General features: G+C 38.0%; 10 protein-coding genes across 10 annotated transcripts; 6 read left to right on the top strand and 4 right to left on the bottom strand. All coding sequences in view use genetic code 12, as the record gives it.

The window, feature by feature from the left end:
- Positions 1–228: 228 nt before the first annotated feature.
- PHO91 (low-affinity phosphate transporter) lies at positions 229–2,640 on the top strand (the record flags this gene model as incomplete). Its single annotated transcript, XM_006687008.1, has 1 exon — positions 229–2,640. One exon carries the CDS (start codon positions 229–231, stop codon positions 2,638–2,640), a length of 2,412 nt encoding a protein of 803 aa, XP_006687071.1.
- Positions 2,641–2,841: 201 nt separating this feature from the next.
- On the bottom strand, positions 2,842–3,777 carry HSP31_2 (plasma membrane heat shock protein; the record flags this gene model as incomplete). Its single annotated transcript, XM_006687333.1, has 1 exon — positions 2,842–3,777. The coding sequence occupies one exon, from the start codon at positions 3,775–3,777 to the stop codon at positions 2,842–2,844; it is 936 nt and encodes a 311-aa protein (XP_006687396.1).
- Positions 3,778–5,292: 1,515 nt separating this feature from the next.
- Positions 5,293–6,987, top strand: PSN45_004450 (FMN-dependent dehydrogenase/cytochrome heme-binding domain; the record flags this gene model as incomplete). The annotated part of the gene is made up of 1 exon (XM_006687009.1): positions 5,293–6,987. The coding sequence occupies one exon, from the start codon at positions 5,293–5,295 to the stop codon at positions 6,985–6,987; it is 1,695 nt and encodes a 564-aa protein (XP_006687072.1).
- A 400-nt stretch (positions 6,988–7,387) lies between these two features.
- MYO2 (Myosin type-2 heavy chain 1) lies at positions 7,388–12,082 on the top strand (the record flags this gene model as incomplete). The annotated part of the gene is made up of 1 exon (XM_066158297.1): positions 7,388–12,082. The coding sequence occupies one exon, from the start codon at positions 7,388–7,390 to the stop codon at positions 12,080–12,082; it is 4,695 nt and encodes a 1,564-aa protein (XP_066014394.1).
- Positions 12,083–12,207: 125 nt separating this feature from the next.
- PSN45_004448 (uncharacterized protein) lies at positions 12,208–14,405 on the bottom strand (the record flags this gene model as incomplete). Its single annotated transcript, XM_066158296.1, has 5 exons — positions 12,208–12,241; positions 12,597–12,607; positions 12,679–12,961; positions 13,126–13,461; positions 13,927–14,405. The coding sequence occupies 5 exons, from the start codon at positions 14,403–14,405 to the stop codon at positions 12,208–12,210; spliced, it is 1,143 nt and encodes a 380-aa protein (XP_066014393.1).
- Positions 14,406–16,263: 1,858 nt separating this feature from the next.
- CUP2 (copper-binding transcription factor) lies at positions 16,264–17,067 on the top strand (the record flags this gene model as incomplete). The annotated part of the gene is made up of 1 exon (XM_006687341.2): positions 16,264–17,067. The coding sequence occupies one exon, from the start codon at positions 16,264–16,266 to the stop codon at positions 17,065–17,067; it is 804 nt and encodes a 267-aa protein (XP_006687404.2).
- A 72-nt stretch (positions 17,068–17,139) lies between these two features.
- On the bottom strand, positions 17,140–18,315 carry YRB30 (Ran-specific GTPase-activating protein 30; the record flags this gene model as incomplete). The annotated part of the gene is made up of 1 exon (XM_006687012.1): positions 17,140–18,315. The coding sequence occupies one exon, from the start codon at positions 18,313–18,315 to the stop codon at positions 17,140–17,142; it is 1,176 nt and encodes a 391-aa protein (XP_006687075.1).
- A 92-nt stretch (positions 18,316–18,407) lies between these two features.
- Positions 18,408–20,861, top strand: RAD54 (DNA-dependent ATPase protein rad54; the record flags this gene model as incomplete). The annotated part of the gene is made up of 1 exon (XM_006687014.1): positions 18,408–20,861. One exon carries the CDS (start codon positions 18,408–18,410, stop codon positions 20,859–20,861), a length of 2,454 nt encoding a protein of 817 aa, XP_006687077.1.
- Positions 20,862–21,040: 179 nt separating this feature from the next.
- OSM2 (Osmotic growth protein) lies at positions 21,041–22,990 on the top strand (the record flags this gene model as incomplete). The annotated part of the gene is made up of 1 exon (XM_006687015.1): positions 21,041–22,990. One exon carries the CDS (start codon positions 21,041–21,043, stop codon positions 22,988–22,990), a length of 1,950 nt encoding a protein of 649 aa, XP_006687078.1.
- Positions 22,991–23,204: 214 nt separating this feature from the next.
- Positions 23,205–24,839, bottom strand: ACT1 (actin; the record flags this gene model as incomplete). The annotated part of the gene is made up of 2 exons (XM_006687016.2): positions 23,205–24,325; positions 24,830–24,839. The coding sequence occupies 2 exons, from the start codon at positions 24,837–24,839 to the stop codon at positions 23,205–23,207; spliced, it is 1,131 nt and encodes a 376-aa protein (XP_006687079.2).
- Between the last annotated feature and the right edge of the window lie 616 nt (positions 24,840–25,455).

Below are 25,455 nucleotides of genomic sequence, written 5' to 3'. Positions count from 1 at the left end.
GAAACCAAGGGTGCCACTTTTTCGCAAAAAACCCACACCGAGACGTGCGAAAACCACAAAGCTATCCTCTGTTTCGCGTAGGGGAGTGTAATACAGCGACACAGTTATCAATTGTAGTGCTTTTGTTATAAATCAACAATAGATACGGTATTTTTGAGGGGAGGAGTGTGATTAAATTTTCAGTTACTTGACCGGGAATATAAAGCCAGATACTGATAAGAGCTGGCGATGAAGTTTTCTCATTCTTTACAGTTTAATGCTGTTCCTGAGTGGTCTTCTAAATATATTGCTTATACAACTTTGAAAAAGCTTATCTACTCCTTGCAGAGAGATCAACTTCATCAGGCGCATGCTTTAGAAGACGAAGAGTCCAGTCACTTGATCCTGAATGAACATCGTACATTCAAAGACCCCGGGGTCGTATTCCTTGCTGCTTTAGATGCCGAGTTGAAAAAGATTGATGAATTCTATCAACGTCAAGAGAAGTTTGTTTTGAGCAGTTTGGAAATCTTGGTAAAAGATATTGAAGACTTTGAACAGGATTTAGACTCTGGAAGAAAGAACAGTGGTGAATTTGGTGAATTTTCCTTGACTCATTCTAGGAGCCAAGAGGAGGATATCCCTAAAGCTCGTAACTTTTCTGGTATGAGCCAGACAGACCCTGGGGACCATTCTGAAGTGACTGAAGATGAGAACCTTGTGAATTCGAAAACCGTGGAAAACTATTTGAAATCACCCAAAAGTCCAGGTCTATGGGGCCACACAGATAACCTTCCACCCCAACTTCTTTTGCTTACAGAAACAAGGATTTTATTGAGGAAGAGAGTCATTGCATTATACACAACTATGTCCGAGTTGAAATCGTTTATCGAGTTGAACAAGACAGGGTTTAAGAAGGCGTTAAAGAAGTTTGACAAGTCTTTGAACACCAATTTGAAGGACGAGTATTTGGATAATTTATCGAGAAAGACGTACGTTTTCAGAGATGAGACCGCAAACAAACTCGATGGCACTTTAGATTCGGTTATAAAGTTGTATCAGATCATCTGTAATCATGGTGATATTGAAACTGCTAAATCCGAATTATCTATTCATTTAAGAGAGCATGTTGTTTGGGAAAGAAATACAGTTTGGAGGGATATGATTGGATTAGAAAGAAAAAACTATGCCACAAAGACTGGTACAGAAAAGAACTCGAAGGCAGATAAAACCGTCATCGATACTTTTAATCTATCACTCAAAAATCCTATTGTGATACGTTCAATTTTGATCACAGTTGTGACTTTGATCTTATTGAACGTTCTGATATTTGAGGATCCACAGCAAGAGAAGTGTTTCGCTCTCATGGTATGTGCATCCTTGTTATGGGCAACCGAGACAATCCCATTGTTTGTCACGTCATTGTTGATTCCCTTGTTAATTATAATATTCGAGGTATTGAAGAATGATGACGGAACGGCCATGAATGCTGTTGATTCCTCCAAGTACATTTTAGGAACTATGTGGAACTCAGTCATCCTTTTATTATTAGGCGGGTTTACTTTAGCTGCTGCTTTGTCAAAGTATCAAATAGCAAAGTCAATCTCAACTGAGATATTATCCAGAGCTGGGACCAATCCATCTGTTGTTTTGATCACCATCATGGGAATAGCGCTATTCACGTCCATGTGGGTGTCAAATGTTGCTGCTCCCGTTTTGTGCTTCTCTTTAATTCAGCCACTATTGAGAACTTTACCAAAGGACTCTACGTTCAAGAATGCCTTGATCTTGGGTATTGCACTAGCTTCAAACATTGGAGGCATGGCTTCTCCTATTGCATCTCCGCAAAATATAATTGCTATTGAGGCTATGGATCCTCAACCAAGCTGGGGACAGTGGTTTGTGATCGCGCTTCCAGTTTGTGTGGTAGCTTTGGTCTTGGTTTGGGTGTTCTTGTTAATTACTTTCAAATGCACTTCTAAAAACACCAAGTTAGTTTCCATTAGAACCATTGATGAAAAGTTCACATTAATTCAGTGGTATATCATCTCAGTTTCTGTGTCAACCATTGTATTATGGTGTGTTGCATCTAAATTACAAGGAATATTTGGAGAAATGGGAATAATCTCATTACTCCCAATCGTTTTGTTCTTCGGCCCAGGATTATTGACCACGGAAGATTTTAATAACTATCCGTGGAACATTGTCATTTTAGCCATGGGAGGGACCGCTTTGGGAAAAGCTGTTTCATCTTCGGGATTATTGAAAACAATTGCTATCGGTATTCAACATGAAGTTGAAGACTTCTCTTTGTTTGGAATTGCTATTACTTTTGGTCTATTGATTTTGATAATGGCTACGTTTGTTAGTCACACAGTTGCAGCGTTGATCACTGTTCCATTGGTGTCTGAAATAGGTGCAAACTTGCCTGACCCACACCCAAGACTTTTGATCATGATCACTGCTTTATTATGCTCGAGCGCAATGGGATTACCAACTTCTGGTTTTCCTAATGTCACTGCCATTTGTATGACCGATGAGTTTGGTAATCCATACTTGACAGTCGGCACATTTATTACAAGAGGTATACCAAGTTCAATAATCACGTACTTTGTGGTTATCACCATAGGTTTTGCGACCATGAAGCTCATTAATTTCTAAATTAATGTACGACAATATATTTATTTTTTGAAGTATTATATTGAGTCCAAATTATAGCCTATTAATTGATAGATACTATTCCAAAGTAATTAAAGTAAAGTGAAGTAAAATGAGAGGAATTAAGCGGGCTGAACCAACAATGAAAAGAGCGGACTCCTCAAACTCAAAAACAAAATGTCAAGCAGAAATAGAGTAATTCAACTAAACTGCAGTTTCACCAGTTTCTCCACTTTGTCTTGGTGTCTCAACCACCTTTTCATTGCTTCTCAAATGCAACAATTTGTTCAAGAAGCCTTCATCCATCCCTATTGTATTAATAAAAGTTAAAGCACTTGGTAAAATACCGAAGTTAATAACATCCAAAATACCATAGAAGGCAGCCTCAGAGTCAGGTTGAATCTTGTTTCCACCTTCACTCAAACCCCAACAGATAGGATATAATACCATAATAACGAGTTGAAATACAACAATAGCGATACCAGCCTTTTTGGTTTCCAGGGTCTTCAAGGATCTAACAATGGAGTTAACAATCAAGGATATAGCGAACAATTCTGCAGATACAGCAAAGGTGAAGTAACCCCATTTGTAACTTGAATGAATCAAAGCACCAATTAATAAACCTAAAACAAAGACTTCAATAGTCAATACCTTAGCAACCAAGCTTGAAAAGATGTTAAACAACTTAGTTATTAATTCACTTGACGTGTCATACTTGACTTCAATAGAATGTGTAGCTACCTCAGTAGCCAATAACACAAATGGCCAACCCAAGAACCAACCAATAAACTTAACGTAAAATATTTGTCTTACATCTAAGCCTTCAGATGTTGACACATGATGAAATTCAACCGGAGTAGAAGTCCAACCTAAATTAGAAGCGTAGGTAAAGTAGGTGTAAGCAAAAATAGCGTTGGTGAAAAGTGGCACTAAAGTAAAAAACTTCTTGAGTGACTTAGTAGAAGATGGTGTGGCTGCAAATAAACCAGTATGGACTAAGGCCAAAGTTGCGAAAACAGAAAAGGCAGCCCAAAGCCAATCAGAACCATGACTGGTAAGGTGAATATCGACGGAAGATGAAGGTGGGTTAATAGCAATTGCTTGGTTACCACGTGCAACGATCTCTGAAATTGAAGCCATGATAAAATAGTAATTTCTTTTAATTTAATTTAATTTAATTTAATTTCTTCTTAAACGGTAAATGTTTCTAATAGAGAAAACAGATAATAGGGGTAAATGTCTATAATTTATAGTAGAGGCACAGCAAATAGAGGAATATAGAGCTACATAGATGATCAAATGATCAAATGGTCACATCACTCGGTAAGGGCGGGTTGATAGGTAGTTTGGGGTTAGGTAACTGTGGTGGTGATCATTCAACCGGATTTCAAGGAAACCTTAAGAAAAAAAGAGATCATAGCCGGGTGATATATGAAGGAAAACCGGATTGACTGCAAAACCTCATAGGTATTGGTGAGTGAAAATCACTCAATATGAGAAAGTAAATGTACATTGTTTTATGGTTTTGGAGTTTCTATGGAATTCTAGAGCTTTTGTGAGCTCATTTTTTTTGCGAAACACTTTCTTTTAGCGATAATCTATCCAATTGCAACTGGTTGCCCGCTTCTTAGCCGATTGATTATTTCATCATTAATATCACCGGACGCTCCGCAAATAGAGCATTTTAGACGCTTGGAGAAATAAAACGGAAGGACTGGAATGAAAAATAAGGTCACGGTGTTTATGGACCTTATAGCATGAGCTGATTGATTGTGACAATTGCCACAGTAGCAAGCGACACTTCCCACATCCTTCAATGGTTTATTGAACTCTTTGAAGCCAAATAAAAAGAACATGAAGTCCATTGTGTCAAAAGAAGTAGTAAGTCAGAAATGATTGAAGGATTTCTAGTCCTAGTCAGTTTAGTTGCTACAGTGACTATTTTCGCAGCGCTCACGTGAGCCAAGACTGAGACTGATCTTACTGGAAGCTCGGAAATGCTGGGGAATCGCGGATCCCTCTTCGGAAAGCAATAAAATGCTGTGGATGAGGAGCACGCCCCCAGTATACATAGTGGGTGACAGTTACTCTTATGATTATTGATGATATTCCGGATGATGTTATTCATCAGCATTTGGTGGTCCCATGTTTTCTTGTAGAATGATGGAGTCGCCTGGCAGCCCCAGGTCTTCTGATTCCCTGATCAAAATGGGGATATTGGAAGACAATTTTATTCATTACAGCTCACGACCTTGGAAGCATCTATTGCCGCCTTGGGTCTTTCAGCCCCCTGGGAGTAGCAGGTATTATCATTTTCTGTTATTTGCGAGGTAACCTGGGGAAATCCCTCCTTTTGGTGTCTTTTTTTATGACTGATAAACTCAGTATATTTGAATTGTTTTAGACAGAACATAGTAGGTTTGCCACTCGCTATTGTATGTTTGTAGTTCACGTGTGTTCAAGAAGTTAGGCAAGTAAAAAAAGACTCCCCCTCTCTGCTCTATCTCAGAAGCTCGCGTTCTTCGGAGGTAAGTAGTGGCCAATTTTGGCAACTAAATCCCTAAATGTGGGGCAACCACTCACTGACTATGTAATTCTAATCCGCTAATTATTTTTTCAGCAGCTTATCTCTTTAATTAAATCAACCACATATTAATGTCAGTACTGATTGAAGAAGTTAGAAAGCACAATTCTAAAGCAGACTGCTGGGTGATTATCCACAACAAAGTCTATGACGTGACTGATTTCTTGAGTGAACATCCTGGTGGTTCTGGGATTATCCTTAAGTATGCCGGGAAGGATGCTACAAAGGCCTTTGACCCTATTCATCCTTCTGACACTTTAACCAAATATCTACCTGGGTCATGCTTCAAGGGCGAGGTTGATCCTGATAGTATCAAGAAGCTAAAACAAAAAACTTCCACCTCAAAAAAGACTCCTCAAGCCACCAAAGAAGCAACAAAAGCAACACAAGCAACACAAGCAACACCGGTTGTTTCGGCTGACGAGCTGACAGTTGATGAGTTTGATGTAGAGTATGATGAGCAGGACAATAAAAGGCCCATGAATTTTCCTATTCCAGCAAATTTGGCTGCTAATGAAGATGAGGACGGTGAATATGATGACGATGAAGATGATCCACCAGATGCGTACGAATTGAATCGTCGTAAGTATGCCAAAGCTAAACCCGATATTTCCCAAATCTACAATTTGAATGACTTTGAGTTTGTAGCAAGGCACACAATGGAGAAAACTGCTTGGGCATACTATTCCTCTGGTTGTGATGATGAAATAACATTAAGGGAAAACCATTCAGCTTACCACCATTATTTTTTCAATCCAAGGGTCTTAGTGGATGTTTCAGCTATTGACATATCCACCACAATGCTTAATGACAATGTTAGTGCTCCCTTTTATATCACTGCTACAGCTTTAGGTCGTTTAGGACACCCTGATGGGGAAAAGGTTCTCACCCGTTCGGCAGCAAAGCAGGATATCATCCAAATGATTCCTACATTAGCTTCGTGCTCATTTGATGAAATTATAGATGAAGCAACTGATAAACAAATCCAATGGTTTCAGTTGTATGTCAACTCAGATCGGGAAATCTGCAAATCAATTGTCCAGCATGCAGAAGCCAGAGGCATAAAGGGAATTTTTATCACAGTGGATGCACCCCAGCTTGGTAGAAGAGAGAAAGATATGAGGTCTAAGAACTTTGAAGACTTAAGTCACGTCCAAGACACCGACGATGATTCTATTGATCGTTCCCAAGGGGCTGCTAGAGCTATTTCCTCGTTCATCGACACCCTGTTAAATTGGGAAGATATAAAGTGGTTCAGGAGTATTACAAAGTTGCCCATTATTTTGAAAGGTATTCAAACTGTTGGAGATAGCTTGAAGGCTATAGACTACGGAGTGGATGGTATTGTTTTATCCAATCATGGGGGACGGCAACTTGAATTCTCCAGACCTCCAATTGATGTTCTTGCAGAACTTCATTATATATTAAAGGCCAAGAAATTGGAGAACAAGTTAGAGATTTATATCGATGGGGGTATAAGAAGAGCTACCGATATCTTGAAAGCTCTTTGCCTTGGTGCAAAAGGAGTTGGAATTGGAAGGCCTTTTCTTTATGCCATGTCCACTTACGGCGATGACGGAGTTTACAAGGCCATTCAAATATTGAAGGATGAGATGATCATGAATATGAGATTACTTGGGGTCAGTCGTATTGAAGACTTAAATGATCTGTTTATCGATACCCGGTTTCAAAATCGACTGATGCCGAATGACAGATTATTTGAAAGCGTGTACGAACCATTGGAATCACCTCCTTTCAAGTTGTAAACGATTTGGGAGTGTGGTGTAGAGCAAATAGGGTATTAAATACAAATGAAATGAAAGAGAAACTAACCCATGCCTGGATAGATAGTGTCATAATTGAAATGAACTTGAACTGGGAGTAAAATAAATCCGTTTCGCTAGTTGCACAGTCGCCAAATATTCTGAAACCAGAAGTTTTGTATTTAAGTGCACCTACCATCTTTCTACGCGTCGAGATCAAAGTGATCCAAAACTAAACAATTACCACAACGAATCTATTTCTTCTTGTAACTGTTATTCGCTGTTTTGTATCTGATTTTGGATTACACTATCCATTGCATTTGAAAATACACCGTGATTGAATACGTCTACTTTTTAAGACAACAAAAGCAGTCAGGATTAGAATCAAGTTACAAAAAAAGCCATGGTGTCAGCTTATGATGTTGGAACCAAATGTTGGTATCCTGACGACAAAGTTGGATGGGTAGGAGTCACTGTTAAGTCCGTTACTCCAAAAGGCAATAAATTTGTTATAGAATTGGCAAGTGAGACTGAAGCAAAAGAAGTCTTCACAGTTGAACATGATAACACGAATGAAGAGAATTCAAAGATTCCTTTAAGAAATCCTCCTATTTTAGAAGCTTCTGAAGATTTAACTAATTTATCATATTTGAATGAACCAGCTGTTTTACATGCCATTAAACTCAGATACTCCCAGTTGAATATCTATACTTACTCTGGTATTGTGTTGATTGCCACGAATCCTTTTCAAAAAATTGATGCCTTGTACTCTCAAGATATCATTCAAGCCTATAGTGGAAGGGGTAGAGGTGAATTGGATCCCCACTTGTTTGCAATTGCTGAGGACGCGTACAAATGTATGAAGAGAGATCAAAAGAATCAAACGATTGTTGTTAGTGGTGAATCAGGAGCTGGTAAGACTGTGAGTGCTAAATATATTATGAGATATTTTGCCTCTGTTGGATCCGAGGAGCCTGAGGGTGCCATTTCTGATTCTGACGTTTTGTCCAATGGTATTGGAACCGTAAATGGATCCCACGATATGAGTGAAGTTGAAAAGCAAATATTGGCTACAAATCCAATCATGGAAGCTTTTGGTAATGCAAAAACCACCAGGAATGATAACTCGTCACGTTTCGGTAAATATTTGGAAATTTTATTCGACAACAAAACTTCCATTATTGGTGCTAGAATCAGGACATACTTGTTAGAAAGGTCAAGATTAGTATTTCAGCCTAAAAATGAAAGAAATTATCATATCTTTTACCAACTATTAGCTGGTTTGGATAAAGATGATAAACTGAAGTTGAGTTTAGCTGGTCCTGATGATTATAACTACACGTCTCAAGGAGACGCCTCAATTATTGATGGTACTGATGACAAGGAAGAATTTAATATTACTAAGGATGCTTTGAGCTTAATTGGAATAGAAGATGACAAACAATTCGAAATATTCAAGATTTTGGCTGCTTTATTACATATTGGTAACATTGAAATTTCCCCATCAAGAAATGATGCACATTTAAGTTCAGATGAGCCCAACTTAGTGAAAGCTTGCGATTTATTGGGAATAGACGCAATGGCTTTCAGTAAATGGTGCGTTAAAAAACAGATTACTACAAGAGCAGAGAAGATTATTTCCAATTTGAATTATAAACAAGCTTTAGTTGCAAGGGATTCATTTGCCAAATATATTTATGCTGCTTTATTTGACTGGTTAGTTGATTACATTAATGCTGATTTGTGTCCCCCAGAGATTGTTGAACATATTAAATCTTTTATTGGTGTCTTGGATATTTACGGTTTCGAACATTTCGAGAAGAACTCGTTTGAACAGTTCTGTATCAACTATGCCAATGAAAAGTTACAACAAGAATTCAACCAACATGTTTTCAAATTAGAGCAAGAAGAATATATCAAGGAAGAAATCGAATGGTCTTTTATTGAATTTTCGGATAACCAACCCTGTATCAACTTGATTGAAAACAAGTTGGGTATATTATCTTTATTGGATGAAGAATCTAGATTGCCTGCAGGTTCTGATCAATCATTGATTGAGAAGATGTATCAGACGTTGAATAAAGAACCTACGAATCACGTCTTTAAAAAGCCAAGATTCGGCCAATCGAAATTTATTGTCAGTCATTATGCTTTAGATGTTTCCTATGATATTGAAGGTTTTATCGAAAAGAATAGAGACACCGTTGGTGAAGGCCACTTAGAGGTTTTGAAAAATTCCACCAATGAATTGTTGAAGGAAGTTTTATCCATTATTGACAAGAACGCGTCCGCTTTACAGTTGAGCGCCCCAACAAGTGGTAAATCTATTGCAAATAAGAAGCCAACATTGGGGTCAATTTTCAAGAATTCCTTGATTGAATTAATGAAAACTATAAACTCAACAAACGTTCACTATATCAGATGTATTAAGCCAAACGAGTTGAAGAAAGCTTGGGAATTTGATTCATTGATGGTCTTGTCGCAGTTACGAGCTTGTGGAGTTTTAGAAACAATTAGAATTTCCTGTGCTGGTTTCCCTTCTCGTTGGACGTATGTGGAGTTTGCTGATAGATACCACATATTAGTTCCATCGAATGATTGGATCAAGGTGATGAGCGAAGATACAACGAAAGAATCTGTAAGTGGATTGTGTAATCAGATCTTAACGACCAACCTTCCTGATAAAGCTAAATATCAATTAGGTAACACAAAGATTTTCTTTAAAGCTGGTATGTTGGCTCAGTTTGAAAAATTGAGAGCTGATAAGTTGTACAACTCTGCAACTTTGATCCAAAAGAACATAAAGAGACATCTCACTCAAAAGAGGTATAAGGGAATCAGAGAAAGCCATATTAAATTGCAATCTTTGGTAAGGGGACATATAAGAAGACTTCAAATCCAAAGAGAAGCTGAAGCAAACGCAGCGATCAAGATTCAAACCTTAATCAGAGGATACCAGACTAGAAAACAGATCAATCAAACTCTTGAATCTATTGTTGTCTTACAGAAGGCTTGGAGAGGAGTCAAAGCTAGACAGTCACTCTTGTCATTAAGAACAGAGAAATCTGCGATTGTTTTACAAAATTCATGGAGAGGCTTGCAAGAGAGAAGAAACTACAAGAAACATGTTCTGTCAGCTGTATTAATTCAATCTTTGATCAGAAGAAAACTTGCTGTAAAGGAATTAAGTCAGTTAAAGGTTGAGGCTAAATCTGTAAATCACCTCAAGAATGTATCTTACAAATTGGAAAACAAAGTCGTTGAGTTAACTCAATCTTTGACGTCTAAGATCAAAGATAACAAGGGCTTAATGCAAGAGATCACTCGTTTGAAAGGTTTATTAGATCTGTCCGCAACCATTCAAGAAAACTTGAAGACAAAAGAGTTGGAGTTCCAAAAGAATTTTGATAAGCAAGATGAAAGGCACCAACTTGAAATTGAAAACTTAAACAAAGAATTAAACCAAGTCAAAATCGACTACACTATGGCTGAAAGTAAGATTGAAGAGTTAACTAAAGAACAAAATGCCTTAAAGTCAGAAGTTGAGAGAAACTTGGAAGATTTGAAGAAGGCAAGAAGTGATTTAGCCCACAAAGACACGATTGAAGGTGATTTGAAATCTCACATAGATCAATTGAAAAGTGAATTATCTGCTTTACAGAACCAGCAAATCAACTTGCCTCAATTGAATGTTGCTAAGAATAGAAGTATTAATACTAAACGCCACTCAAGTGTTGTTACTTCTAATTCTAACTATGATGGTTCTACGAATAGGCCGGTTTCTGTTATTGCTGTTTCTAATGATGATGAGACCAACATTGATGACATTAATGATGAGTTGTTCAGATTATTAAGAAACTCGAGACAATTACACCGTGAAGTTGTTGAAGGATTGTTAAAGAATTTGAAGATACCTCAAGCCGGAGTTGCTTCTGATTACACCAGAAAGGAAATTTTGTTCCCAGCTAGAATCATCATCATTATTTTGAGTGATATGTGGAGATTAGGTTTAACCAAAGAGAGCGAAGAGTTCTTAGGTGAAGTGTTAGCTACAATTCAAGTAATTGTTTCAAATTTAAAAGGCGATGATGTCATACCCAATGGTGCATTCTGGTTATCCAACACACATGAATTGTATTCTTTCGTTTCATACGCCCAACAGACTATTCTTTCTAACGACACTTTGAGTTTTGAAATGAGTGAAGAAGAATTTGAAGAATACTTGAAACTTATTGCTGTTGTCAAGGAAGATTTTGAATCCTTATCATACAACATCTACAACATGTGGATGAAGAAGATGGAGAAAGATTTGGAGAAAAAGGCTGTTTCTGCTGTCGTTTTATCGCAGTCTTTACCTGGATACATGGCACCAGAAAATTCACCATTTTTGTCGAAGGTCTTTTCCCCAGCAAATCAATACAAGATGGATGATATTTTGAGCTTCTTCAATAATGTATACTGGTCAATGAAATCATATTTCATTGAACAGGAGGTGATGCATGAAGTTTTGGTCGAGTTACTCAGGTTTATCGATGCATTATGTTTCAATGATTTGATAATGAGGAGAAACTTTTTGTCTTGGAAGAGAGGCTTGCAGTTGAACTATAACGTGACAAGATTAGAAGAATGGTGCAAGGGTCATGAAATACAGGAAGCTAGCGTCTACCTATGCCATTTGTTCCAAGCTGCTAAACTCCTCCAGATCAAGAAGAATACACCCGAAGATATCGAAATCATTTATGAAATTTGTTATGCTTTGAGACCAAACCAGATTCAAAAGTTGATAAGCCAATATTACGTTGCTGACTATGAAACCCCAATATCACCAGATGTACTTCAAGCTGTTGCTGATAGAGTGAAGTCTTCAGGGGATGCTGGTACTCAAGAATTATTCGAATTAGTGTCTACTGATGGATATTTCAACGATCCTTTTAGAACCGTGAGTTTGAGACCATTCTCTAGAGTGGAAGCTTACGTTCCAGCATGGTTGACTTTACCGGTAATTAGAAGAATTGTTGAATTGGTAGCCAAGAATGCTACCGCTCAAGAAGCATTGGGTGATAAGGAGAGAAGTAGTGAACCTAGTATATCCATTTAACTGATTAGAGTGTTTTGTTTAATATATGTTAATAATAATTGCTTTCAAAATAACTCCCGAGATATGAGATGATAACAGAGGCTCCAATGTGCAAAGTAGCCCATTTATTGAGCTCCTTGACAGTATTAGGAAGTTCTCTTCTTGAAAGGAGCGACGTAACTAAAATGATGTTAGTATCACAAGATAAAATATAGTCTTTGATGAGTCGTGTTAAGGATATATGACGATAAGTCTCGGCTTCACATTGGGCGACAGGACAATTGTGTAATGTAAATAACTGATCTACATCCGAATTTTAATTTTAAGTCTGTCAGCCGACATCGAGTAGTAATAGAGCAAACTGAGATTTCGAATCGTAGCAGAATGATTGTGGAGATGTTGCTGAAAAGATTCTCTTCTAGTAATATTTGCAATCTCATTGGTCTTGCTCTCTTGTCATCCAAGTGCAGGTAGTTGGCATTATCGCCTATTCTGGTACCACAAAAACATTGTTATATGAAGAAATATTACATACTCTGCTGTGTACTGTTCGTCTATTAAGCACTTGCTCTCTCTACTTCCTCCTGGGTTTTAGTCTTCAATTGCAATGCATGCACCTTGTCTATTTTGATCTCATCATCCAACAACTTATAGATGATTCTATGTCTGTTTGGCAAACCCTTTCCCTTGAACTCTTCACTGACTATTTCAATTCTGAAATGGGATTCCACCGTATTATCAGCTTCTTGCATGCTTCTATGATGGGAATGCTTATGGGAATCATTGAACACTTTCAAAGTAGTAGGATTAAGAGCTAATAACTTGTTAACAATCTTCTCTTCAACAGGACCATTCACGTGTGATCTGACTACTATACAGGCCGGCATTTTGGATAATGTGCTGTAAAGTCTTTGGAACATGAGAGTGACAAATCAAAGATGATGAGTTTCAAATTACAATTCTACTGCGAACCAATTGAGAGCAAAGAAAGGCAAGAATCAGGCTATATCGTGTTATTAGTGATAATTTTGGAGTCATATACAGATAAAAGAAGTCAGCTTTACCTTAAGATCTTTCTTCTACCATTCTTTTCCAACTTTTGTTGTCTTTTACTCTTACCTTCAGGTTTTTGAGGGTCGAGTGATGCCTGTTCTGGCTGTTGTTGTTTACTAGGAAAGAAACCTTTAATGAAACCAGATAGTTTGAATGCAGCATATCCGGGAATAATTAACAACAAATACCATACTTTATTAGATCCCAATGCAACAACTGTTATGTCAAGAATCCAGGTAAAATAGATGACATCGGTCATATACTCAGTTAACCCTGACTGGTTCATATCATGACCAGAACTTACCAACTTATCATAGTCACCAACAGAGTCGTATTTATACTTTGGTCTGCAACTAGATTCAATAACGTACTGACAGCCGATTAAAGGGAGCTGGAAAAATAGGAATGGTTTAATGGAAGAAGGTCTTTTGAAGAACCATACAATAGCAGCACACAAAAGTACCACTGTAGCACTTATCAGATGCAATTCATAAAGCTTCTGTTTATTCGTTTGGGCGATTTTCTTCAGGCTCGATGATGCCATTATAAACAAGATATATCTACCTATACAACGAACTTGAAAACGGAAAAATCCTATACTCAACAACTAGTGCGGAACAAATTATTGATTCTTCTTTTCAGCGACAGGTGCAACTAATGCATCAAGGGGTGCCAAATAACCAATAATCAGATGTTTGATATTAGTGTAGATCACTAGGAACTGCTGTAATTGCGGCATGGTAGCCAATACTTGTTGTATCTTCATGTCGTACTGAGTTAATATTTGGCGTGTAAAAGTACTATTTGTGTACCTGAGTTTGAGAAATCCAATCATGATAGCGAGTGTAGCGAAGTGTATAACAATGTAAGGTAATTGGCTGAAAATTCGTAACATCAAAAGTGGCAGGTACAATGCTAAGCTGATGACAATGAATATTTCGCTATTGGCAGCCATCATTAAAGCGTATTGGTTAAACTGAGATACGAATCGCTTGATGAGATTGTTAATCTTTTGTTCCTGTTGAATGCCAATGGACAAATATGCCAAAATGTTGGATTGGAAGTAAGAAAGGATGTGAAATATAGAATATATCACAAAACTGTATAATGCACCACTGACTTTACCTATTTTATAACTGACAAGATAGAACCAGACAGAAAGGATAAAGTATTGAGCGTTCTCATCTTTTAAAAACTTGGCCACTGTAAAGTTTTTGATTGTAGTTCTATTCTTGAAGTGTATCTGCTTTATGACAATCACATAGGTCACAATGACACTGAATAAACACATTCTATAGTACTTCAAATTTGAAGAGAATATCGACTCTGCAAGATTGGAAATGAAGAGCACAACTGTGAGTAGATGACCCAAGAACCAATAAAATTGTTGAGTTCGACATAAGGATGTTAGTTGTTCACGGAGTGACCGGTTCATTTGGTTCCTTTGACTTCCATGAGTACTGACAGCTGGCATTGTGGATACAAAATCTTTATAAAGCCTGCAAGTAAGAAGATGCTTAATGAATCAATAAAAATATGCTAAAGGAATTGGGTGGTGGGAATGATCGAGCGCGAATGGCATTTTCTAGTAACTCCTAATTTCATAAGGCACTTCGGTTTGAACCGTATAATTAAAATGTTCTTTTTGGAAGGCAAAAGACTATTTCCTTTAGAACCTCCTTCGGTATGCACCCAGTATTACTGTTGAAATATTTTGAGAAAGTCGATGACATGTATACTCATATGTCTCATTTATATGGCTGCAAATAGGGGTCTTTAGTGAGAATCAATAGTTTTCTGATCCAGTGCACAAAACGGACAGTATACAGAATGAATATAATTATTGTTGCATCTTTCATACGTGGCTCTTTTTGTCGTTATGCAGAGATATTCTAACCTTGGGATTCTAGTCTAAGCGCCCGAGCGGAGCGACCGGAGCCAAGCTTCCATCCAAGTGTACTGAAGACGGAGACAGCAATAGAAGTAATATCTACGGAGACTACACGCACCTCATCTTTAGTTTTAGAGAATGTAGTTATGGCAAAATGACGGAGTATCCAAAACCAAAAGGTCTAGACGCAAGCCTGGTTTTTCTTGTGCACTTTGACTTTAAATGCTGCGGCTGACTCCCGAGCTGCGATGAAAATGACGTAGTAATGTGTCAGATTGTATTGCTTACGGTTTTGAAAAGTTACGATCAAGGTAATCGATGGGGGGAGAAAAAGCTCAGTAGTGCAATATTAAATATTGAATTTTAAAGTTCTAACCTTAATCAACTTGTATCCAATACTGGTTCTTGGAACCTTCTAAGCCGAATAGCTCTCTGTCGATTACGTGCGCCACCCATTTTCTCAGAAATTTTCCTGAGATGTTGTATCACTCAAAGGAAATCCCAGCTTTGTCTGCTTACTTTTACATAAAATTACTGGTTGTTTAATCCCCAAACTAATTCAGAGCTGTTTTCTGCTACTTGTGTAACAAGAGTCGCTTCTACTCCCACCCACCGTTTGTTCACTGGGTTTTCTTGAGGTAACAAGAATTTCGAAATACATTGCCGAAGTTATTATCTCCCTAGGATATAATTTACAAGTCCCACTTCTTTAAGGCGTTGTGTCTTTCCTAGTTGATCAATACGCCCCTTTGCACGTTAGGTGGTGCTTTTTGTTTGGGTTTCCTTGAACCCAGGTTTTGGTTGCTTTAATCCTGCAAGATAGAGATACTTTTCGATCCAACACTGGCAGTAGGCAGTTCGAACATATTCTTTTGTTTCATATAAAAAATCCTTCTTACTCAACGGTTCATTATTGAAAGGGATGGTGCTTGTTCATGGAATTAAGTATGCCTGTGAAAGATGTATTCGAGGTCATCGAGTTACATCCTGTACTCATACGGATCAACCTTTGACCATGATAAAACCCAAAGGAAGACCAGCATCTCAATGCCAGCATTGCAGAGAACAACGGAAGTTGAAATCTTTACATATTAGCTGCTCTTGTGACAAGAAAGGAGGAACTCATGCTTCAAATTGTTTGAAAAACCCTGCAGGTTGTACTTGTTATCATACTCATAAGTCTAAAATTGCCGAAAAGTCAAAAAAGAAAGATAAGGGCAAAGATTCAGAAAATGCTATTAGTCTGACAACTTCTATCATGGAAGGAAAGATTACCATTGACGACGAATTCATCAAATCCAACAGTGATTTATTCGAATTTTTAAACTCAAATCAATTAGACCTTGGTGATTACAATAATATGAAATCCTCAGTTCGAGATTCAGATGGTGGGAACCACAAAAATTTTGATAAATCAATGGACTTTCCATTGTTCCCATTGATTGGTACTCAATCTTTTGATAACGAAAACATGCCTTTGTCATCGCTACCTTCTGATCAACCTACGTCGTCAATGGGTAATTCAAACCAAACCTCATCGGTTAATAACAGTTCTTCCCATTCATCAAACCAGTCAACAAGTAGCCCTACTCCAGCCCAAAGTAGTATGTCCATTAACAATAATGATGGATATATCATCAATAATGCCGCTGCTTCAGAAATGGGCTCAACCAATGGCAATGGCATTACAACAACACATCTGAATTCGAATCCAAATTTTCAGGTTGTTTCATCTATTGCAAGGTCTCATTCATTTAAGAATAGGCCATCATCTGTATTATCCGTGAATTCGGGCTCATCATTTACCGACTCGAAATTCGATGCTTATCCTCCATCAGGAAATGTTTCCAACATAAACTCTTCTTCAAACCTTAATATTGCTCCACATAGTCCTCAAAATGCGGACGTGAATGTTAACAATAATCACAACAGCAATGTGATCATGAATCCAGTTCCTACAAGTAAAAATTTTCCCTTTGGTAACATTTTGGAATCAAACGAGCTCTATATTCTGGATGAAGATTTGGAACATTTCTTGAATGATTATGATAATAATCAGTAAATGTTACATAATGATTAAAGATTATTTATTCATAATTAACACATTAAACTTAAAAAGAAAACCACATGTTTGTCATATTTTTAAGTTCTCAAGCCTATTGACATTTGAGTCCATGTCAAGGGTTTGAGTCGATACTTTAGAACTCTTTCTTGGAATCTCGTTATTCAAGTAAATCAAAAGTTTCTCATCAGTTATCTCAATTAATGACTTCGATTCAACTTGTTCTAGAATTGTTAATCTTAGAATGTACTCTAATAGAGACAAGGATTTAGAAGTTTCTTGTTTAGCAGTCTCACCTTTTTCTATTTCGTCTTCAGAATCGTCACTCTCATTATTATCACTTTCACTATCAACGTCTTCATATATTCCAAAAGCGATATATTCATCGTCTAATTTTAGAATCAATACAGCAGAATCATTGTTGTCTAATCTCAATAGCTTACCTGATCTACTAAAGAAAATCTTTCGTACATCGTTCACTTTGACCACCTTTGTTTTTGGTGCCCCCTCATGATATCTATCATCATCAAAGTCCTCTATTATATTCAAGTCATATGAAAAGTTTCCAGTAGACTTAATCAGGACTTTTGCCCTAGCAAATTCCTCTTTCCACGTTATGGGAGTTTCATCTTCTTGATTTCCCAGTTCATGTTCAATATACTTGAGCCTGCTTGGGTTGTAGAATACTGAAAAGAAGGTTAAATCAAACACAGGCCCTGTATTAGTGCTATCTCTGCTACCCAAAATTATATTGGAAGCCTCTATCAATTTATTGATACTAATCTCTTCACTTAAGTCTCGGTTTAAGTTAATGCCACTAGTGACAATACATAAATTTAACAATGGAACTGTTTGATCAATCATGTCTATCAAGCCATCAAGCTGTTTATTAACTTGTTTAATGACATCTCCAGTATTAGAATTGCTAAGTTGGTCCAGCCACTTCTCCACCATGTCATCAAATTCTCTGAACAGCTGAGTCATTTGATCAATTAGCTCATTACAGCTTTGTAAAGAACTGAACCCACCAGCGTTCATTGACTTGATTAATTCTATTGAAGGACTGACAATGTTGATTTGAAGTTTCACTCTATGAATCTTGTTGTTCAACTGAGCCTTGTCTTTTTCTGGAATTTTATCGACAAATTTAGTAACGGTACGGATAGCATATCCAGATGCCAATGATATACCCGATCTAATGGCAAATGATACCGCTTGGCTTGATGCCTTTGTAATGAAATCGTCCATGTGACGGAATAAAGATCTAAAACGATGATCTGGGGATGAGAAAGATTATCTGATGAAGTCGCGTTTTTTTACAAAACATAAACACGATAGTGATGAAGGTCAAGCTCACAGGGAATAGGAAACCACTTTCAGAATTCACCACTCCCTTAGGATCCGGAGCAGGAGTTCCCAAGAACAGAAGGCCAAAACCTGTAAAAGACAGTGCTGAAAGGCTCGCTAAACCATTCAAAGTTCCGTTCAAAATTGCCTCCAATGAAGATGGCTCCAGATACAACCAACCACAAAGGTCTGCCAGAAATAAGAAGCATAACTATGCCTTGGACCTAGAGAACCCAGATGATATCCCTGTAAATGAAGATGGCCACGTGATACCAGCAAAGAAGATAGGTGCTTTGAACCCTCGTCAATTAGTAAGCTTAAATAGCGAGACACGCTTGAGAGCTGAATTTGCAGTACCATTGAAAGACAAATCTAAGATCGTGAACTTGCCACCGCCGCCATTGGGTACAAAACCAAAAGTCATTCTCCCACCAAGGGCACTCCATGATCCCTTAAGTGAATTTGCCATTGTCTTGTATGATCCAACTGTAGATGTAATACCTGGAGAAGAGGAAAAGACAGAGGAACCAAAGCAAGAACTGGATGACAATAAAGAGAACAAAGAGCCAGCCACCAAAAAGCGTAAAGTCCACAAATCTCTTGCAGAAATATTGGGGATCTCCAAATATAAGGATGATGCCTCTAAACATCCTAATGTCCCAGTTGTTATCGATCCTAGACTAGCCAAGATTTTACGTCCTCATCAGGTTGAAGGGGTGAAGTTCTTATATAGATGCACTTCTGGATTAATAGACCCGAAAGCCAAGGGTTGTATTATGGCAGATGAAATGGGATTGGGCAAAACATTGCAGTGCATAGCACTTATGTGGACATTATTGAAGCAAAGTCCAAGAGGAAGAAAGACGATCAGCAAGTGCATCATTGTTTGTCCCTCATCTTTGGTTCGTAACTGGGCTAACGAGATTATAAAATGGCTTGGCGAAGGGGTCTTGACACCTTTGGCAATTGATGGGAAAAGCGTTAAGAATTCAGAGATCGGGGATAGCTTAAAACAATGGAGTGTTGCCAGCGGAAGAAATGTTGTCAGGCCAGTTCTTATCATATCTTATGAAACTTTAAGACGTCATGTTGACAAACTATCAGGAACAGAGGTTGGTTTAATGCTTGCTGACGAGGGGCATAGATTGAAGAATGGAGATTCTTTGACATTTAATGCTTTGAATGAATTGAGATGTGAAAGAAGGGTTATACTTTCTGGAACTCCTATTCAAAATGACTTGTCTGAGTATTTCTCTTTATTGAACTTTTCCAATCCCAACTATTTGGGTACTAGAAATGACTTCAGAAGGAACTACGAAAATGATATTTTGAGAGGTCGTGATGCAGATGCCAGCGACAAAGAACGTGAGTCTGGTGATAAAAAGTTGAATGAGCTAACTACCCTTGTATCTAGGTTCATTATTAGACGTACAAATGATATTCTATCAAAGTACTTGCCTATAAAATATGAGCACGTCATATTTGTCAACCTATCACCATTACAAACAAAATTGTACAATTTCTTTATCACAAGTCCCGAAATCAAAAAGCTACTCAAAGGCCATGGGCTGCAACCTTTAAAGGCTATTGGCCTTTTGAAGAAATTATGCAACCATCCGAATTTGCTCAACCTTCCCGAGGACTTAGACGGCTGTCAAGAGTTAATGCCAGATGACTACGACTATAAAAAGCGTGAAGTTCAAACGTGGCTAAGTGGTAAATTTTCAATACTTGAGAGATTCCTATATAAACTTCACCATGAGACAGGAGACAAGATTGTTTTGATATCAAACTATACTCAAACACTTGACTTGATTGAGAGGATGTGCAGAGTCAAACGGTATGGAAATCTTAGACTTGATGGAACTATGAATATTAATAAGAGACAGAAACTAGTTGACAGGTTTAATGATCCAGATGGGAAGGAGTTTATTTTCTTGTTGAGTTCCAAAGCTGGTGGATGTGGAATTAACTTGATCGGCGCCAATAGATTAGTGTTGATTGATCCAGATTGGAATCCGGCTGCGGACCAACAAGCATTAGCAAGAGTATGGAGAGATGGCCAGAAAAAGGACTGTTTTATTTACAGATTCATTTCTACCGGTACAATTGAAGAGAAGATATTTCAGCGTCAGTCAATGAAATTAAGTTTAAGTTCATGTGTTGTTGATGAAAAGGTTGACGTTGAAAGACTTTTTAGTGCAGATAACTTGAAGCAGCTTTTTCAATTCGAATCCAATACCGTTTGTGACACTCATGACACTTACGGTTGTAAACGGTGTCAAGATGGAGTACAACTCACCAATGCTCCTGCTATGTTATATGGAGATGCCACCACCTGGAACCATTTGAATCACGAGAAGTTGAAAGAGAATCATGATGATTTACTACAAAATGAAAGCCAATTCGACGATATCAGTTACGTCTTCCAATACATTTCCCATTAAACATACCAGAATCGAATAGAACTATAGCATATAAACATAATTTCTCTCACTCTATACTGAGCCTATATGTCTTTAACTCCATCCTCCCCCGCAAAAAAGGTGCTTTGACCAATTGTGAGAAACCGAAAGTAAGCAACTATAAATTACTACAATTCCCATTAACAATTGTTGAAGAAGTCATGTCGTTTCCAAACAATCCCATAATAGTTGTCGGTGGCGGATTAGCCGGCTTATCTGCTGCTCATGAATGCTATTTACGAGGATCCAATGTGGTCTTAATAGATAAACAGGGGTTTCTCAGTGGAAACTCCGGAAAGGCAACCTCAGGGATCAATGGTGCTCTCACTAGAACACAAGTTCAACTTGGAATTAAAGATTCAGTTGATCAGTTCTACCAGGATACATTGGCTAGTGCAAAAGATCGTGCTAACCCCGAGTTGATCAAGGTTTTAACTTACCATTCAAGTGATGCCATTCATTGGCTTCAAGAAGTTTTTGGTTTAGACTTGACGGTAGTAAGCAGATTAGGAGGTCATTCCCAACCACGAACTCATAGAGGCCATGACGCAAAGTTCCCAGGAATGGCAATCACCTATAGATTACTTGAGACCTTAGAGAACTTGAGTGAGGAACAACCAGGTAGAGTCGTGATTCTTAAAAATACCCAAGTAGTTGATTTATTGATGGAGGGACAAGATACCATTGGAGTGAAGTATAAGGACTTGAAGACAAAGGAAAAAGGTGTAGTTAGTGGTCCTGTGATTATGGCCACTGGAGGGTATGCAGCAGACTTTACAAAAAACTCGTTGCTTAGAAAGTATAGACCAGATATTTTTGATTTGCCTTCCACTAACGGAGTTCATGCTACTGGAGATGGACAAAAGATTATGTTAAAAAACAAGGCCATTGGAATTGATTTTGACAAAGTACAAGTTCACCCTACTGGGTTAATTGACTATGACAGTAAAGATGTCATCAATGGGTTGAAACAACCTCGATTTCTATTCTTAGGGGCAGAAGCATTGCGAGGGGAAGGAGGTATAATGCTCAATGGGAGAGGTGAAAGGTTTGTAGATGAACTCGGTACACGAGACTATGTCAGTGGAGAAATGGAGAAACAATTGAAGAAAGGCCAAGGTCCTATAAGATTAATCCTCAACTCCAAGGCTGCATCAAAGCTAGAGTTCCATGTGAAACATTACCAGCAACGTAATCTTATGAGGAAGGTCACAGGTGAAGAATTAGCTGTAGATATTGGAGTTGACAGCTTAATTTTGACTAAGGAGTTTGATGATTATAACAGTCACAACAATTCTACCCCAGATCAATTTGGTAAGAAGTATTTCCCAAATACTCCTTTTACTTTCAATACCAAAGAAGAATATTATGTTTCTTTTGTAACCAGAGTTCTTCATTTCACTATGGGAGGAATTAAGATCAATGATAAGACTCAAGTGATGTACCAGGACAGCGAAGAAGGCAATAGCTTTAAGCCATTCAAAGGCTTATATGCCTGCGGTGAAGTGGCAGGAGGCGTTCATGGTCATAATAGATTAGGAGGTTCAAGTTTATTAGCCTGTGTTGTTTTTGGGAGATTAGCTGCTGATCAAGCGTCAAGTTTTTTACTCAAAAAGCTTTCTAATACTTTACAAACCAAAGACTCTCAAGATAGTAATTCAGCAGTCGTGAGATTGCAGCAGATTAATTTGCATATTGATCCCCAAAGCAATAGAGTTACGATCAATTGGGATGGCCCAGGATCGGATTCCAATCAAGGAAAGGAAGCTGATGGACAGATTGCACTGAAACCCCCGAGGTCCCCAACCCCGGGAAAAGAAGAACAGAAACAAAGTAAGTCTTTTTCTATCCCAAAGAAAGAATTCACAATGGAAGAGATCGCTAAACACAATAAATCTGATGATTGTTGGTGTGTAGTGAAGAACGTTGTTTTGGACTTAACCTCATTCTTAGCTGACCATCCTGGAGGCGAGCAGTCTATCTTAAACTTTGCTGGAAAGGATGCTACAGAAAGCTTTGACATGTTACATGAAGACAACGTTATTGAACGCTATGCATCTCTGTGCGTTTTGGGTACTTTAAAAGGAAAAGCTTCGGAATTGAAGTTCTAGTTCAAATTATACACCTCGCTACATCTACAATTATCGTATTCAAACTTTTCTTTCTTCTTTATTTATTATATAGTAAAAATAAAAAACGAAAAAAAAGGTTATTACAAATTTCCAAATCAACAAGACCAGATTTTGAAAAGATTAAAACCTTTTTCTAGCTTCTAGTTATCAAATCCTTTTACCAAACTAATAATAAGATAAGAATATGATATATTTAGAAACACTTCAAGTGGACAATGGAAGGTCCAGATTCATCATATTCTTGTTTGGAGATCCACATTTGTTGGAAGGTAGACAAGGAAGACAAAATAGAACCACCAATCCAAACAGAATACTTTCTTTCTGGAGGAGCAATGATCTTCACCTTCATAGAAGATGGAGCCAAAGCAGTGATTTCCTTTTGCATTCTTTCAGCAATACCTGGGAACATAGTGGTACCACCAGACATAACAATGTTACCGTACAATTCCTTTCTGACATCAACATCACACTTCATGATAGAGTTGTAAGTAGTTTGGTCAATACCAGCAGCTTCCAATCCCAAGTCACTTGGTCTGAACAAAGCTTCAGCGGCTCTGAATCTTTCGTTACCAACAGTGATAACTCTTCCATCAGGCAATTCGTAAGACTTTTCAATAGCGGATGATTGAGAAGAGATTTGCATTTCTTGTTCGAAATCCAAAGCAACGTAACATAATCTTTCCTTGATGTCTCTAACGATTTCTCTTTCAGCAGTGGTAGAGAAGGAGTAACCTCTTTCAGACAAGATGCTCATCAAGTGTTCAGTCAAGTCTCTACCGGCCAAGTCAACTCTCAAGATACCGTGGGGCAAGGAGAAACCAGCGTAAATTGGAACAACATGGGTAACACCATCACCAGAATCCAAAACAATACCAGTAGTTCTACCGGAGGAGTACAAAGACAAAATAGCTTGAATAGAAACGTAAAAAGCTGGAACGTTGAAGGTTTCAAACATGATTTGAGTCATCTTTTCTCTGTTAGACTTAGGGTTCTTTGGGGCTTCGGTCAACAAAACTGGGTGTTCTTCAGGAGCAACTCTCAATTCGTTGTAAAAGGTGTGGTGCCAGATCTTTTCCATATCGTCCCAGTTGTTGACTATACCATGTTCAATTGGGTATCTCAAGGTCAAAACACCTCTCTTGGACTGAGCTTCGTCACCAACATAGCAGTCCTTTTGGCCTAAACCGACCATGATACCTTGATGTCTTGGTCTACCAACGATAGATGGAAACACAGCAGTTGGGGCGTCATCACCGGCATAACCGGCTTTACACATACCAGAACCATTATCGAGAACTAAAGCAGCGACTTCTTCTGTAAAAAGTTTGTTAGTACATGAAATATGATATATACCAAAATGAAAATTGACTGATTGAATTCAAAGATCAGATGTAACTTATAATAAGAATTCGGAGCGTTGAATAAATGATACACTATCCTTGAGCACCGTATCTATTACACTTGAAAATGATCAATTCCTATGGATGACGAAGAAGTCGGATGATGGCGGTCAAAAGATTGGAAAACAATCGACTATCAACAACGTCAAATTATCAACAGAACAGAAAAAGTGACAATCAAGTGGGGACTGAAATGCTATCAGACCCGATTGATGACTTCCCGTTATGATTGATTGATGGATCAAGTTAAAATAGGATGATAACTGACACGTCTTGAAATATCTACCAGCAATTTATAGGGGAGGGCGAGAAAGTGAGGTAACCAACAAGTAAAAACTTCGGACAATTCCATCGAATCCAATCAAATATTTCGGTCAATGTTCATAACAAGGTCAGGTAATTCTAATCATATACATACCACCGTCCATTTTGATTGACTAGTAAATTAATTGTCTATTCTTATAAGAAGAAAACACAGTGTTAAAAAATTCAAAAGTTTTTTTCTCTCTCGTTCGTTGAAATTTGGTCGACGTGTCCCGAATAGGGAGGGTATCGACAAGTATCGCGATTGGAAAGGGTAGAATTTTACAAGCCAACTGATTAGAGGGGTGTATTTGGCACCTCAAACAGGAGCGATTCTTCTGATATAACAGGTTTTCCTTTGCCTTTACGATCCAAATTTCGATTATCCTGAGGCTTTGCTATTTTGGTCATTACTTAGACGACGGAATAAACAGATGCGCCTTCATAATCGACTATGAGGTTAGAGTACAAATCTTGGTTATTAAACTGATAACCGGACCATGGTAAGTCTCTGTAGGTTGGCGTACGTAATTCTTGATGTGCCATTTTTTTGGCTATTTAGTTTATGGGTTGTAGGTTGTCACTCGCAGGTAATAGTCCCAGATTCCAGAGGTACCCCTAACAACTAGTTCCGGCTTTGCCAGCCACCAAAAGTCGCAGCACCTGCAGTATCAGGAATATATGTCTTCATTCCTACTTGAATTGGAGAACATCCAGCTTGACTATCGTCTCAGATGAGGT

The sequence above is a fragment of the Yamadazyma tenuis genome, chromosome 6 (genome assembly GCF_029203305.1).
Source record: "Yamadazyma tenuis chromosome 6, complete sequence".
Taxonomy (NCBI): Eukaryota; Fungi; Ascomycota; class Pichiomycetes; order Serinales; family Debaryomycetaceae; genus Yamadazyma; species Yamadazyma tenuis.
The sequence above is the reverse complement of the archived record's forward strand: the minus strand, read 5'-3'. Positions and strand labels throughout refer to the sequence as shown.